The sequence below is a fragment of the Polypterus senegalus genome, chromosome 5 (genome assembly GCF_016835505.1).
Source record: "Polypterus senegalus isolate Bchr_013 chromosome 5, ASM1683550v1, whole genome shotgun sequence".
Lineage (NCBI taxonomy): Eukaryota > Metazoa > Chordata > Cladistia > Polypteriformes > Polypteridae > Polypterus > Polypterus senegalus.
Window position 1 is genome coordinate 183,690,830 of NC_053158.1, and position 15,892 is coordinate 183,706,721.

Here is a 15,892-nt window from a genome sequence, read left to right on the forward strand (position 1 = left end):
AAGGTTAGAGAGCCCAACCTTGCGCATTAGGGTAGAAGGGCAAGAATGAATCCTGAATGAAGTAGCAGTCCATCCTCAGGCGGCCAATTTAGAGTCACCAGTTAAGCTAATATGTTGTCATTTAGGGCCTGCATATTCTCCTGTGTCTGCATAGTTTTTCCTCCATTTACTTTTCTTTTTCTCCCTCATCCCCAGAGGCATTCCTCCCACAGTCCAAAGACATGCAGGTTAGGTGCATCCCTAGTGTGTGTTGTGTGTGTGTGCGTGCGTGCCCTGCCCGGGGTTTGTTTCCTGTCTTGCGCCCTGTGTTGGCTGGGATTGGCTCCAGCAGACCCCTGTGACCCTGTAGTTAGGATATGGAGGGTTGGATAATGGACGGATGGATCCGCAGAGGCATACAAGTTTAGTTATCAGGCAATTCTAAATTGGCCCGTTATGAGCATGAGTGTTGCTGTGTGTTTGAGTCGGCCTGTCCAGGGCTAGTTCTTGTCTTGCTTCCAGTGCTGCCATGATGGGCACTAAAGTGCAACACGCAGATTACAGAATGGCATGTTGTGTTTTAACAATACAGTAGAACCACACCTTATGCAAGGAAACATGTAGTAAAATTTCTTTAGAATAACCTCCCACATTAGGAAAAAAATTTACAAGAATAGGCCATTCATCCCAAAAAATCTCACCAATCCTATCTACCTGATTTCTCCGGAATAATTTGAAGTCAAGTTTGGAAGGTCACTAAAGTCCTGCTTTCTACTACACTACTTGGTAACTCATTCCCTGTGTATACAATATTGTTCTCTAGATGAAGAAGAACATTCCTATGCTTGCTGAAATTTACACTTAACCGTTATGTCTTGGCTTGGGTTCCTCTCCTGGCTGGGGTGCAAATTCATATTTTACGTCTCTTTGTTCATTTTTGATTGACGTTGATCATGTTAATGCTTTACTATTTAAATTATGCGCATTATAATTCTTTGTTTTTGATTTTGTTTCTGTATGTATGCTGCCTGTGTTATGTTCCATGTGATTTGTGGGTGGTCCGTAAAGAGATGGGGCCACCTGCCAATCACTGCCAGGAACTGGCCTCCACTCTATAAACCTGGAGGGTCTTCCACATGTCCTGGTGGTTCATTTTGAGCGTGGCATGCAAATTGTTTTTGATTTTTGCTCTTGTTTTCACTTTAAATTTGGATTGTGTTTTAGGAGTATTCTTCCCATGGGATTGCCTTGCTGACAGTTCATTTTTGAGTTCTTTAGTGAGTCACATCATTTTTATGATAATAAATCTTTTTATTTACAAAGACTCTGTGTTTATCTTTATTACTAACTAGGATTTGATGGTGCTATCCCTCTCTAGTGGCCGTTTTTTTAATGTGCTTTTAGGACTCCTAGTCCACGACATTAACATCGCGCCTAACATACAGCAAACCTGATATGCCTGTATCTATTAATATGCATACTATGTTTATACATCAATAGTGTCAAGCACAAATGTACACTATATGAGCAAAACTACTGTACGGTGCAACCTCGGGTCACGACCGTAATTCGTTCCAATTCGATTTGGTTGTGACTCGAAGTAATTTCCCCCATAGGATTGTATGTAAATACAATGAATCCGTTCCGAACCGTACAAGCTGTATTTAAATATATTTTTGTAAAGATTTTTAAGCACAAAAATAGTTAATTATACCATAGAATGCACAGTGTAATAGTAAACTAAATGTAAACACATCGAATAACACTGAGAAAACCTTGAACAGAGAAAACTAACATTGCAAGAGTTCACGCTATAGCTTACGAACCGCTCACTAAAAACACTTTTTTTAATGAGTTTTAAGCACAGGAAAAAAAATGTACATTTGAAAAATTTGTAATTTAATAAACCACCAAGAAAAGTAACATTGCATGAGTCGAGTTTTGGCATGAATGAAGTGAGGAGGAACTGGGTGGAGAGGAGATTACAGTTTTGAGGTAAAGTCCGTGACGATGCGGGTTCGCTGCATGCTCCCACCTCGCTTCCAGGAGCCCTTAAACCCGTCACTGTCGGTAATGTTACTGATAAGCACGACAGTGAGGCACTACAATGGAGCAATCGGATGGTGCAAAAAGTGCCAAGTGCTTTTATTAAAATCAACAAAACAACAATCAAAAACAAAGTCCATATTAAATAAAATGCAGTGCTTTCAGAATCTTTCAATAAATAAATGATCCCATAAAAACAGAAGTGAAGTGGAGGTTAAAATCCAATAGAAAAAAGTCTTCATTAAATACGAGGTTAAAACAATGCTTGAAGCAGTCTCTTTAAAAACAAGCCTGGTGCCACCTTTAACTGCCTTCTCCCGCTCTCTCTCTCTCTCTCTCTCTCTCTCGCACTTGCCCGCTCGCTCTCTCTCCCTCTCTCTCTCTCTCTCTCTCGCTCTTGCCCGCTCGCTCTCTCTCTCTGCACAGGAAATGCACAGGGAGAGACTGAACACGTGTGGAAATCAATCGGCGTATACAAACCAGAAGGGAAACTGGCTTGTTCGTCACTCGAGTGTGTAGTCGTGAACAGATGCAAAAGTTTGGCAAACGTTTTAGTTGGAACCCGATATTTATGTGGTCCGAGACGTTCGTGACCCAAGGTTCCACTGAATGTGGACATCCCTTTAAATTATTGAGTTTTGATGTTTCAGCCAGTCCCTTTGTGAACAGGTGGATAAACGCAAGCATACAGCCAAACAGTGTCCATTTACAAACATTGACAGTAGAATGGGTCATAAAGGAGAGCTCAGTGACTTTAAACATGGTACTGTCATAGGATGACATATTTGCCACCAGTTATTAAGTGAAATATTTGTTCTACTAGATCTGCCCTTGTCAACTGGAAGTGCTCTTATGGTATAATGGAAGCATCTATGGGCAACAGTAGCTCAGCCACAAACTGATGGACCATGCAATGTGATAGACCATGCAAACTCAAGGAGCAATGCTGCCAGGTGCTGAAGCGCATAGATCATAAAAATGGTCTATCCCCTGCTGCATCACTCACAACTGATTTCTAAACTACCTCTGGAAAAAAAAAACATCAGCACAGGAACTGTGTGTCGAGAGCTTCATGAAATGGGGTTCCTTGCTGGGCAGCTGCATAAAAGCCTAAGATCACTATGCACAACGCCATGCGTCGGCTGGAGAGGTGTAAAGCAAGCCGTCAACAGTCTTTGTGGCAGTGGAAACGTGTTCTCAGGAATGACTAGTTCATGCTTTACAATGCGGCAATCTGATGGATGAATCTGGTTTTGGTGGACGCGAGGAGAATGCTACCTTCTGGAATGCCTAATGCCTACTGTAAAGTTTGGTGGAGGAGGGTTAATGGTCTGGAGCTGTTTTCCTGGGTTTGGGCTTGGCCCATTAAGTCCAATGAAGGGTACTTTAAAATTCGACAGCACACAAAGACATTTTAAACAATTGCATGCTTTCAACTTAGTGGTAACAGTTTGAGAAAAGATATTTTGTGTTCCAGCAAATAATAAAGACACTGAGGAACTCGAGTGAGCTGCACACACAGTAGCTCTGACCTCAACACCTTTGGGATGAATGGGAATGCCAGTTGCAAGGTCTTCTTGTCCAACAGCATTACTTGACCCCCCCAAATGCTGAATGGACACAAATTCCCACTGACACACTCCAAAATCTCGTGGAAAGCCTTCCCAGATAAGGGGAGGCTGTTGTAGCTGCAAACATGGAAACTCCATGTTAATATCAATGGTCTTTTAATGTGATGTCCAATAATAGCTTTAAAAAGAATGCACCTGTCTACAGTAATTCATTATCATTATTTTTGGGGATTCACCATCCCGACTGACTTAAGTGGGCTTCAGAATGTTGTAATGTGCTATGCATGTCTTTGGAATAAATCTAGACAACCCAGAGAATAACCCACATGGACACATGGAGGATGTGCACCAAGTATCTGGTTCAGGCTTTGAACCCAGGAGGTGGCATTACTAACACTTTAGACTGTAACAAAAATATTTAGCAGTACACAAGCCCTCATTCAGGGGTCTGGCTTGTTTTCTTCTATGAGCACAAGCAACAGGATTCTTTTCCCATTTACACCTGTAAGTGAAAAATTTGATTCATCTAGACATTCATTTTCTGAATGCTCTGGTAGGCTGGGTAACAAAAATCAAAATACATATGACAAACCCCCAAGAATGGAAATGCTAGTGCACCAACCATCACAAAAAATATATTTGTATTTTTTTATTTTACCTCATGCGCTTTGAAAACCTTCTTATCGGAGAACAGGACCTCAATCCATACCACCTCCACTCCCTCTTCTGTGTCCATGGCCAAGAATGCACTCTCGATGCCTGGGACATTCCCCTGGTTCACCTGTAGAGGGAGACACACAGATTGCTGAACTGCATCGTGCACAAGACAGATTTAGCCACTGTTAGTTAGCACCTCCGTAAATTAAGCTGTCGCACAATTGGCTTTGTAATACAGCAGTCTGTTCATGCATAATTTTAAAAGCAAAAGAAAAAAAATAACATAAGTAAATATTAGAGTACATGATTTAATATCAACTCAAGACTTTTGGTAGTGACAAATACTAACTTCTATGGATAAATTATTGAAATGCCAGTTGAATTTTCACTTGTTGGCTTCAGTAAATAATCTCCTGCCTAAATGAGTGACCTGTTCTGCCCTCCATGCAGTGTTCACGTTAGAACTTTAAAAAATTAAAACAACGTCAAGAAAACAGGACATTCAACACAACAAATTCATTAATTCCATTTACCTAATTTCCCAAAAATAACATTGAGTCGAGTCTTAAAGGCCCACAAAATTCTAATGTCTACTACTCTGCTCTATGCCTCTCTTACTCATCCATTGGTCAAGAGTCCTGTCTTCATTTCAAGATGCTCCTGGTTTCCTGTTTAAGTATAAAGTGATAATCCTGGACAAACTTATTTAACAATATTTTAGGATTTTCTTTTTTCTTTTTTCCATGGCTGTTTTTCACATTGTCTGTTGTTGTACAGCACTGGTAGTATTATGTGTTATGTCCTCCATTCCACAGGAAAACATTTTTCTTGGTCACCACTACAACGTGCATTAGGCAATGTGAAGGACAGCCGGGTCCCATGCCCAGCAGGGACGCCCCTGCTACTTATGTTCCGGGGGAGCCGCCATGGGCAGTCCAATACCTCCCCCGGGACGCCCGCAGGGCTCCATGGGAGATGGAGTCCTCCACAGCTTGGTTGGGGTCCGGCGTGGCCGCTAGGGGGAGCTGCCTGCTTCCCACAGCCCGGCTGGACGAACTTTCAGCCCCGCCCGGAAGTTCAATTAGGACCAGGTGTTTAATCACCTGGAACGCTTCCGGGTGGGCTATAAAAGGGCCCAGCCACCACCACTCGGGGAGCCAGGGTTGGGAGGAGGAGGACTAAGCTTGCAGAGGAGTGGTGGAAGAGAAGGTGAAGGAGAATTGTGGTTTGTGTTTTGTTTGTGCTTTGGACTGTGTTTGGGCTGTGTGGCACGGGGAAGACGTGTCACACAGCTGAAGAAAAATAAAAAGCCGGTGTGTTTTGTACACGTTGCCTCTGCGTGGTCTGTGCCGGGTCGGGCGCTATATAGCGCCTTTTACAGCAAGTAATATACTAAAAAGTATATCATTTTTGGGTGGAGTGTTCCTTTAACCAAGGTTGTATAATTCTTTGTACTGCTTATATTGGGTGCTATTGGTTTTAGGTGAACGCTTAAAAGTGTTATGAACTAAAGCAGGGGTGGGCAATGTCAGTCCTGGAGGGCCGCAGTGGCTGCATGTTTTCGTTCCAACCCAATTGCTTAATTAGAAACCAATCCTGGCCAATCTCAGACCTTACTGAATTTTATGGTAACTTAATCTGCAATGTAAGGTTCTTATATCGTAGATTTTTTTCCTTTCCAAGGATATCACCTAAATGATTTGAAACCTAAAATGGATACTTTTCAGTCTGTTTCTATTAAGTGTTTTATTAAACCAAATAGTGCATGATGAATCCACATCAGTGTAAATGGATACAGGAGCCAGCAGTTCTCCATCTAACTTTTGTCATTTATACCTTACTGCTATCAAGAAGCCATCAAAACAGTAAATGCAGCTGTTTAAGACCATAAAAGGCAGTTAAGGGTGAGGAACCTTAACAAGCGAGACCACTAAAATGAAGCAGAAAAATGTCACTTGAGCAATAAGTGCTTCAATGGCAATAACTGACACCAACTGGGTTGGAACACAAACCTGCAGCCCTCCAGGACCGACATTGCTCACCAATGAACTAAAGATTTCCCAAGCACACAAAATGCCCACTAGAGGGGGTAAAAACTTTGAAACCCAGCTGGTCACACAAAGGTAACTAAGAATCTTTATAAAAAAAGATTTATTTTTTACAAAAAGCTCTGTTAACAAAAATAAGCTGAAAGGAGCACAAAGGCAGAGATGGCAGTGTCTTCAAAACTCAATCTTAAAAGCAAACAAACCTCCAATCTGAAATCCAAGAGGCAAAGTTAAAAAACAGAGCAAAAGGTCACAAAAATCTAGCAGATGACAAAACACACAGAATAATCACTAAACCAACAAAACTTCTCAATGAACCGCAAGGGACTGTGGGCTTTCTTCAGCCTTTATAGGGATGAGGGCAGTCTCTTGACAAAAATAGGCAGGTGGCCCCTCCTCTTGGGGGACCATTCACAAAACACACGAAACATAACAGAAGATACATACATACATATCTTAAGCACTTTGAGCTACATTTTTTTGTATGAATATGTGCTATATAAATAAATGTTGATACAGAAGATACATAGAAACAGAATAACCAACAATATTAACATAAACAAAGGAATCAAATATGAACAAAAAAGACACAAAAACGGCATTTGAAACCCTGGCAAAGAATGAATTCTGGGTGAAATGTGACAAAAACCAGCGTCTCTTTGTCTGATTGCGATTAGAATAGCCAAGGAGAAGGATTGTTCCTTCCGTGTCTAGTTGCGATCCCTTAAGAGCATAAGACGATGCTCCTGTGAAGCCCACTATTGGTAGTAAACTGGTATGAAGTAAAGGAGTGAAGCAGCCTGCTATTAGAAGGTCCCCAGAATTGAATGTGTGCAGTACAATATGGACAGTGAGGCAGGTGAGAGCGTACAGGTAACAGCTGTAGAGCTGGTCCGGACATTTTTTCCTATCCCCCATTAAGGAAAGAACCTAAGAGATTAGTTGGTGCCTTTCGTGTTAGGTGCATGTCATAGGAGATCTAATAACTTGATAAAACAGGCAACGTTGACAAATTTCACAAGTTTACTTACTATATCTAAATTCTTGCAATTACCATTGTGGCAGAAGAACTAGGAGAGGGCCAATACCTCCCTCCCCTGGGCCACGAGAGGGCAGCCACCCTGGTCTGCATGAGGGCTACGGGATCAGAGTTTAGAAACTCATCCCTGTTGGGGACCGTGGCCACTGCCAGTGGGTGCCTGGACATTTATGGAACCCTGGATGGCAGCACTTCCATCACACTTAGAATTTCAGGGACACCCAGAGTGCTTCTGGGTGCTCATGCGGCACTTCCGCCACACCAGGAAGTGCTGCCGGAAGATCGTCACAGCGCACCTGGAGCATATCTGGGTTGTTATAAAAGAGGCCGCCTCCCTCCAGTAGACGAGCCGGAGTTGGGGGGGAAGAAGACAAAGCTTGGGAGGAGAGGAGTAAAGGCGGCAGAAGTACTGAGAGACTGAAGAGACTGGTAGATTTAGGCATTATGGTTCTGTTAATTATATTGAATAATAAACGCGTGTGCTTTGGGACATTCGGTGTCTGTCTGTTTGTGCCGGGGGGCTGTCTTTGCACACCATACATTAGACAGATTAACAGTCCAAGGTCAGACATCAGGGAAACTCAACAGATGACCTCTCCTTATTCCCTCCTACCTATTCACACACCATTACAGTGTCAAATTAACACTTAAGAGTGTACTTATGGGAAAAATAGCCTCTTCCTAGTGCATATACACACTTTTTACAGCTTCTTTAGCAATGTAAGAGTTAATGTAACACTGACACTGATGCTGTGTACTCTTTGGTCAAAACACCAGCTTGAAATCCAGTTTTGTAAATTACCTCTGATCCCTAAGGCTTCTAGTTTTAGAATTAATCTGCAGTGCTGAACCGCATCAAAGGCTTTTTGAACGTCTAAGCAACTTACGCTGAACGCTTTGCTTTTCTCTACTACTCCAGTTACAGATATTGCAAAACTCTCATTGACAAAATGCACTGTGTTTTGTTGATCTGTACAAATGATGACATAACTTACTTGGCCTAAGCAGGTTAAGCTTTCTTATTAATCAATGACAAAGGCGGAATTCAAAACTGGATTATTTAGTGATTTTTAAAGAACAGAGCAGAGGTCCAAACCAAAAGAATTCAGTCGTTATGAGCAGCACTACAAAATGAAACAGTAATTAATAAGATTGCTTAGACTGCTTTGTTCCTTGGGCCAGTGTTAAATGTGGAAAACATCATCCTAGTCTATAAATATTGCAGGTGCAATCAAGGCTAATAAGTATGAATCAATCATCTTTTATATTTAAATGTAAGGCATCTTTTGAATCTGAATCTGAAAAGAAGAAAAAAAAAAAGAAGACAGGGTAGGAGCTATATTACAAATAGAGTTGGGAAGGAGGTAAAAACTGTATTTGTTGAGTTGCATGTATTGCTTTCAAAGCAGGCTAATATTCTTGATATGTTATTTTTATTATATCAATGAGTTGTGTTCTGTTATACTGGGTTTTAAATCCAATGAAGTGCACAAATATATTTCAGAACAGACAAAGACAACTATCTCTGAAAATCTCATTTGGGAAATTGTTCAATGATGACACAAAACTGTACAGTAGGGCTGCCCAGCAGATCAAGACCCCCCTGCAAAGTATGGGGACCCTTAGAAGCTGTTCGTGACAATTACTTAGTGGTGGTGGGCATTGATTCTTGAGCACACTGTGCTACAAAACTAGACAGGTGATGGATACAATTAAGCAGATTCTTTAACCTTTTAAACAATTGTCAAGCTGGAAAGGAGTGAAGTGCATTCTGGGAAAGCTGAAAGGCAAAGCTGCCCTTTACACTGCATCACTCGTCATAGCCGTCTCCCTGATACGCCATGCCATACACCACTTTGAAACAACAATCTCCCCTGTGTGGAAGACAGAGTGCCACAGAGCCCCAAACCCCAGACACAAATGACACACACACAGTCACGGGTTCAAATACAGGATATTTATTATCCACAATACCTTCGTTCACAAAGAGAAAACACAACAACCAGGATTTCTCTTCTTTCTCTATTCTTCTTTAGACTCCTCTTCCTCCCTCAAGCGTTGCCCTCTTCCTCCTGACTCCGACTTGATCATATGACATCGAGTGGTTACTTTTATCTTGGACCCGGGAGTAATTTCAGTGCCAGGGCATAACCTGATGGATGTACTAATGGGTCAATCAGAAGTGCATTAAAGCTGGTTGTGTAACTCCCAGTAGTGCCCTCTGGTGGTACCCTTGGACCCCATAAGCGCCATCTGGCTCTTTGGGGAGGCATATATTTCTGGAACCGAGCCTCCCTCCATCATTCTGTTATATTGGCCTCCCCAACGGTTAAAGGATTAAAACCAATCCCGGCTGGGATGCCATCTCTGTGTGTGTTTCTTCACACCTGTAAAGTCACAATCACTTTGAAGCAATAAGGTGTGGGGGTCCCCTGTGAATTCCTGATCATGCCATGCTTTGCACTACATCACTCTTCATAGTCGCCTCCCTTGTGCGGCACGCCAAGGACCGCATTGAAGCAATGACGTCCCCTGTGAAGTCACAATCATTTTGAAGCAATATGGTGGGGAAGACCCACATGAACTCCAAATCGCACTGCACTTTACACCGTATCACTATTCATAGTTGCTCCTCTGGAGTGCTGCGTCAAGGACTGCATTGATTAATCTCCCCTGTGAACTCCTGATTGCGCCGCATCAAATTACTCTTCTTAGCTGCCTCCCTTGTGAGCCACACTATACACCATATAGAAGCAATAAATGTTGGGTAAGGGGTCACCTATGAACTCCTGAATGTTCTTAATTTCACACCACATCACTCTTCTTTGCACGTCACATATTTTGCATCGATTTCCTGTTGTGCCAGGGGCCAACACAGTACAGGAACTCATTGGTTCCTGAAATAAAATGTTCCTGTGGTGGGAAAACACCTTCATGAATAAATGTGCAAAACAGTCTATTTTAAATAACAATTCTTTCTAATAATAATTCTTTACATTTATATAGCTCTTTCCTCACTACTCAAAGCGCTCTTCACATAGGGAGGACCCAGGAAGCGAACGCACAGTCTCCTTACTGCAAAGCAGCAGCACTTCCACTGCGCCACCTGCTTGAAAGCACTTCCAGTGTTACTCTTTTACAGAAAACCCTTTCAAGCATTGTGTTTAGGAAATAGAGCATGTTGTACACAGAGATTTGTACTTGCATGTAGGTCGCCACATATGAAAAGGCAAACTAGTGCGCCTTGAGAAAGAAACATACATTTATATCTATATATAAAAAAAAATCCTGGAATGGAAAAGCAAGGCGACGATACATGATCTTCTCGGAAGTTCTCGAAAGACATTTTAAAAACCCGTGAGACAAAAAAGACTGGCCACGGAGCATCTCGTGGGGACCGTAAACATGAGACTTGGTGCCAAGAGATTGTCCCAGGGCTGTCTTGCGGGGACGTGGAACATGAGATTCTTGAAAGACACGCCCTTCTTATCAAATAAGAGCACAGACAGCCAGCAAAACATTCAGTCATGTAAAGTCACGTGGCACACTCAGATTCTGTACTCTCAGCAAAGGAGAAAGAGGAGTGTGGAGAAAAGAGACCCAAGGTGTAATATACATGCAGAGAAAGGTACAGAATATGAAAGCAGTAACAGTCGAAAGTATTGTAGCATCCCAGCCAAGCCGAAGCCTTTTTTGTTTTAAGTGACTGTTAGGTCCAATCGAGGGAGAGTACAGCACGGAAGACTGATAGCGGGGTATTGACTGATGCGGTAAGGGGGAGGCGAGACCTGTGGGAGGAGGGGTCGGAGAGGGTGCTAGAAAGTTGTTTTTCGGGTTACGCGGTCGACGATTGTTAAAGGAGAACTTTTATTACATCAATCGCTACAGTATCAAAAAAAAAGATAGCACAGATCTCATTGACACAAACAAAAGGAAATTAGTTTAAGTCAGAGAATTTCAAAAACGTGGTTTACCTCAAATGCATTTTATTGGTTTCTTTGCAAAAAAAATGATTAACTGCTGATGATGAAGATCGTTTTGTCTGCGCTGAAATTCCAAACAGAGAAACCTCTCCTGAATTATGGTACAAAGTCATAAAACACACGTCTCACTGACCTCATTTAAAAGATTCAGCACGTTGGGACTCGAAAGATTCCAAATATTGTTTTTACAGAAGTTCTGAAATCAAAGTGAAACTAATGAAATAGCAACAATTCAAAGAAAAAAAATCTTACAAGTGTGTATTCGTGGGTTGGCGAGCGAAGCGCGCAGGGGGCAAAGGTCCCTAGTACTAATTAAGATTAACTCGCTTTGCTAAAAAAAATACATACTTTTCAAAAACTAAAAATAATGCTGCATTTGTGCAGGTGAAAAAAGCTGATGAGAACTGAAAGAAATGGTCATTCATTTGATTAATAAAATAACAGTGGTAGGCTGAGCTTTTAGTCACACGGCCAAAAGTTGTAGAATGGTCTGCCTGCTTATATAAGAATTGCCATTTCAGTCTCCGCTTTTAAATCAGCCTGAAGACTCACCATTTTAGTCTGACATACCCTGACTAGAGCTGCTGAGTAGCTGTGCATACTGCATTTCTGTTTGTTTGTTAGTCATTTGAACAAAAATATAAGTCATCACAATATTTTTAAACCATGACTAACCCTCCTCCTCTATTCTGATTCTCTTCTCGGTGTCTGGATGTGGCATTTGGTACCACTGCTCTACTGCCAGGCAAAGAAAAGACGTCTTGGATTAAGGAGCATTGGAATCGTCAAATGGAAAGAGTCTCTCAACAGACTGGATGGGCAGCACAGACTCCATTATAGAACACCCAGGAGCGGGTAGGCGGCCAGATGGCCAAGCTCTTCAGGACTCTGTGACTTTGTTTTTGACTTTCTCTTGTATAATTTTAATGTCCTCCATTGTCAACCAGCCATAGTACATCAGTTAATTGAAGAACAGTGTGGCGGGCGGCTGTGCCGAGCCGGGATACTTAGAAGGACCAGGAGAGGGACTACGCCTACCCCGGACCACGAGAAGGCAGCTTCCCTGGTTTGTATGGGGGCCATGGGAACTGAGACTGGAAGCTCAACCCTATAGAGGCCCGTGGCCACCGCCTGTGGCGCGTCCGGACAACTGTGGAGCCCTGGACGTCAGCACTTCTGCCACATCTGGAGGTGCTGGCGGAAGAAATACCAGGGACACCCGGAGTGCTTTCGGGTGCTCATGCGGCACTTCCGCCAGACCAGGAAGTGCCGCAGGAAGCTCATCAGGGAGTACCTGGAGCACGTCTGGGTGGGAATAAAAGGCGCCGCCTCCCTCCAGTCGGGAGCTGAAGTCAGGAGGAAGAGGACACAGCTCGGGAAGGAAGACGGAGGTGGCAAAGGACCCTTGGAAGGCCCGGGAAAGAAGGGTGATTGGTGCAGGGGCACTGTGTGTTGTCTGGGACTTTGGACTTGTAAATAGTGGAAATAAAAGTGTGTGTTGGGCTTATTGGTGTCTACCTGTCTGTGTCCGGGCTGAACTTCCACAACAGATATTGCTAGTTTCCATTTATGTGTAATCAGTTTATACCTTATTTTAGTAATGTCCTGATTATTATTATTATTATTTATGTAGTATAATCTATACATGTATCTTTACTGAGTGTTGCACACAGTGCTCTGTAACTGCACTCAGTGAAAAGCGCTATACAAAAATAAATTGTATTGTATTTGCTAAAACCTTCCGTTTAGTGTGTGGACTGAGGAGGTGATCTGTTAGCTCGACATACCTCTTTACTCTCACAGCCTACCATGTAAATGAATGTTTACTTTCCATGATGTCTTTGAAATTCCCTGACATCCCATATTTTGTGTACATCTGTGATAAGAGACTTAAACAATGAGCCAGAGTGAGCTGAAAGGACAAGGCTGCAGGGTCAAAGATCAACTTCTAATCTGTAGCACGGGTTGGGGGCTTGGGATGGTGAGGTTAAAGGTGGCCTTTCACAGAAACTTTATGAATCCACAGCTAGCTAGGGATTTACTTGAATGTGCAGCAATTTTAAAAATAAGTCCTAAGGTAGATTGGCACCCCATGCAGGGTTGGGTTCTGCATTCCTCCCAGTGCTGTCCAGCTAAGCACCAGCTCTCTTCTACCCCAAATTAAGTAAGTGGGTTTGTTTGTACGTGACTAGAAGGATGGATGGACATTTTTATGTGTTGTGAAATTTCACTAGAGCTGTCATTCAGCTACTGGAAGTTCCCAATGCTGTAACACTTACATGCATCAGCTTGTCAAGTGCTGTGTCAAGCTATTGCTGCCATCGGTAACATGTTCTTTCATGAACCCTGCACCCTAGAGAGTTGACAGAAGAATTTTTGCAAGAGACGTGAATCATTCTTCAGTTCAGTGAAGCAGAGTAGCGCTTTAGGCATGTTTCAAAGCCGGCAAAACAGGAAGCACTTGAGAGCCATGCTGTTAAAAAGTCAAAAGGGTTTATGGAGCAGCGTGAAGTGGCCACTTCCGGGATCAATTCACATTGGCCTGGAATATAAATAGGAAGCCATGCAAAAAAAAAATTCAAATATCATAAGAAAAGTAAAACCAGGGGGCAAAAACAAAAAGAAGCAGGTTCTATTCCGTTCCTTGGAAGAGCAAGCAAAACATCAAGAATGTATGCAAGACACTTAGATATTGTCCAGATCTAATCATGCAACTTTTAATGCAATGCAGGAAAACAATGCAAGACAAAAGAATTGTTTGAAATATCTTGTAATAAACAAAAATGGACTTACATTGAGTTAATTCACTGATTTTTCATGTAATATCCCATTGTCCTCCATTCAGTTGGATACAGGCTCGGAGTAATAAACTTAATAAGTTATAGTGTAATGAAAATTGCATAATTAGATCTGGACCACCCTGTACAGGCCCTAGTCAGAAGGTTGGGGGGGGGGCCTTACAGTTGTTTGCTAAATAAGAAAAAAAATGAAAATATAGAATTTAAAAAGCTGTTGAAGTTATTTACAGGCAAAATACAATCTGCACTAACCTAGAAAAGTGGACCAAGCAGTCAGCCCGAACTGTGAAAAATAGGTTTACTGACCCATAAAAGTCTTTCCTTTAACTTTCTAAAGGAAAAGGCAGTCTGTGTTATGCACTCATTAATAAAATGGCAGCAAGTGGCAGAGATGCAGACAAATTTAAGGGATAACAAATAACAACATTTAATTCTATACCAAGTACAGAACTCAAAGTGCTTTACAAGATATCAAAGAAAACGTAACAAGAAAAGAAAAACAAATGAAATACAGATGAAAATTAAAACAAATAAATGACATACCAAAATAATGGATAGGAACACATCAATATGCACTTACAAAATATACATATAAAAGATGTCAGACATGCGCATCAGAGTGTCACTGGTAAGCACTACCACCCTTGGGCACAAAGCGGTGCCGTCACTGACGATGTTGTCTGTTTTTCATTCCACGGCTCAGAAAAAAAAGCCCAGTGAGGGCAGCTGACTCCGCCCCTTCAGGTACACAAGTATAAAACTGAGACGCTCCCGGCAGGGGTTGTCTCATCGCAGGATGAGCAGACCACCGGACACAGCTCTGACCTAAGCATAGACTTTAGAAGCACCACCTTTCAGACGATATTGCCTTTCTTTTCTGTTATTTGTGCCATCAAGCGCATGTTTCCTTTTGGACTTATTAGTTATTACCGTAAAAGGGGCATCTTGGTTGCTACCCCAGTATTTCTTTGGTGGACGTGTGTGTTATGGTTGACGACAAGATAAACACAGAAAATACAGTCCTTATGTGTAGATTCATATTTTTGGTCTCTAAACAAATATAAGATGTTACGATCAGGTGGCCAGGGGTGACAGGAATGTTTTTGAAATTCCAGGGTCAAGATCCTGGAGAGAAAAACCAAAATCAACAAAAAGCAAGAGTTCCAAGGCCAAAAGACCACCCAGTCCCCACTGGGCATATCAATCATAGCCAACATCATTACTTGGAAAAAACTAAACAAAACACCAAAGCAAAAATGTCACTTAAAATCAGAAATGTTGTTTGACCTGCTTTGTCGCATTACAATCTGGAATTAAAATGAATTTTCTTTTGGATTCTACGTAATGGACTTAACTATATATACACGTATAGTCGTAGTCAGATAGGGACCCTTTCCTGACCAGGATGCTTTTATAGTGGAAGGACTGGAGGACAGAGTGTGCTCAGGGCATGATCTCCCATGGATCACTAGGTGGCAGCCCTCCTGTGTTAGTACAGCACCACAGATTCCAGCAGCGTTTCATATGAGTTGAAGTTCAGACCAGCCCTGTTGGGTTCTGGAGGTGCCACCAGGGGGTGCTACAGGGGCTGCGGAGCTGCTTCTGGATTACGCTATGGGAAAATTGGAAGTACTCCTGGTTGCCTGAATAAAAGGAGCCAGCTGCCACTACTCTGGGAGCCAGAGTCGGGAGGGAGTGAGATGAAGATTGCCAGAGGAGGAGTGGAGGAGGGGAAAAGAAGAAGACAAAGAGAAAGTACTGTGTTTAAGTG

The 15,892-nt window shown here is 42.3% G+C and overlaps 1 protein-coding gene across 2 annotated transcripts in view; it reads right to left on the minus strand.

The window, feature by feature from the left end:
- The window catches only part of LOC120529689 (nuclear receptor-binding protein 2-like), a 297,685-nt gene that overhangs the window by 81,767 nt on the left and 200,026 nt on the right, over positions 1-15,892 (minus strand). For both annotated transcript variants that reach the window (XM_039753735.1, XM_039753734.1), the window contains exon 2: positions 4,255-4,377. In XM_039753735.1, the coding sequence (XP_039609669.1) occupies positions 4,255-4,377 (123 nt within the window). The remainder of the gene's footprint in view (positions 1-4,254; positions 4,378-15,892) is intronic.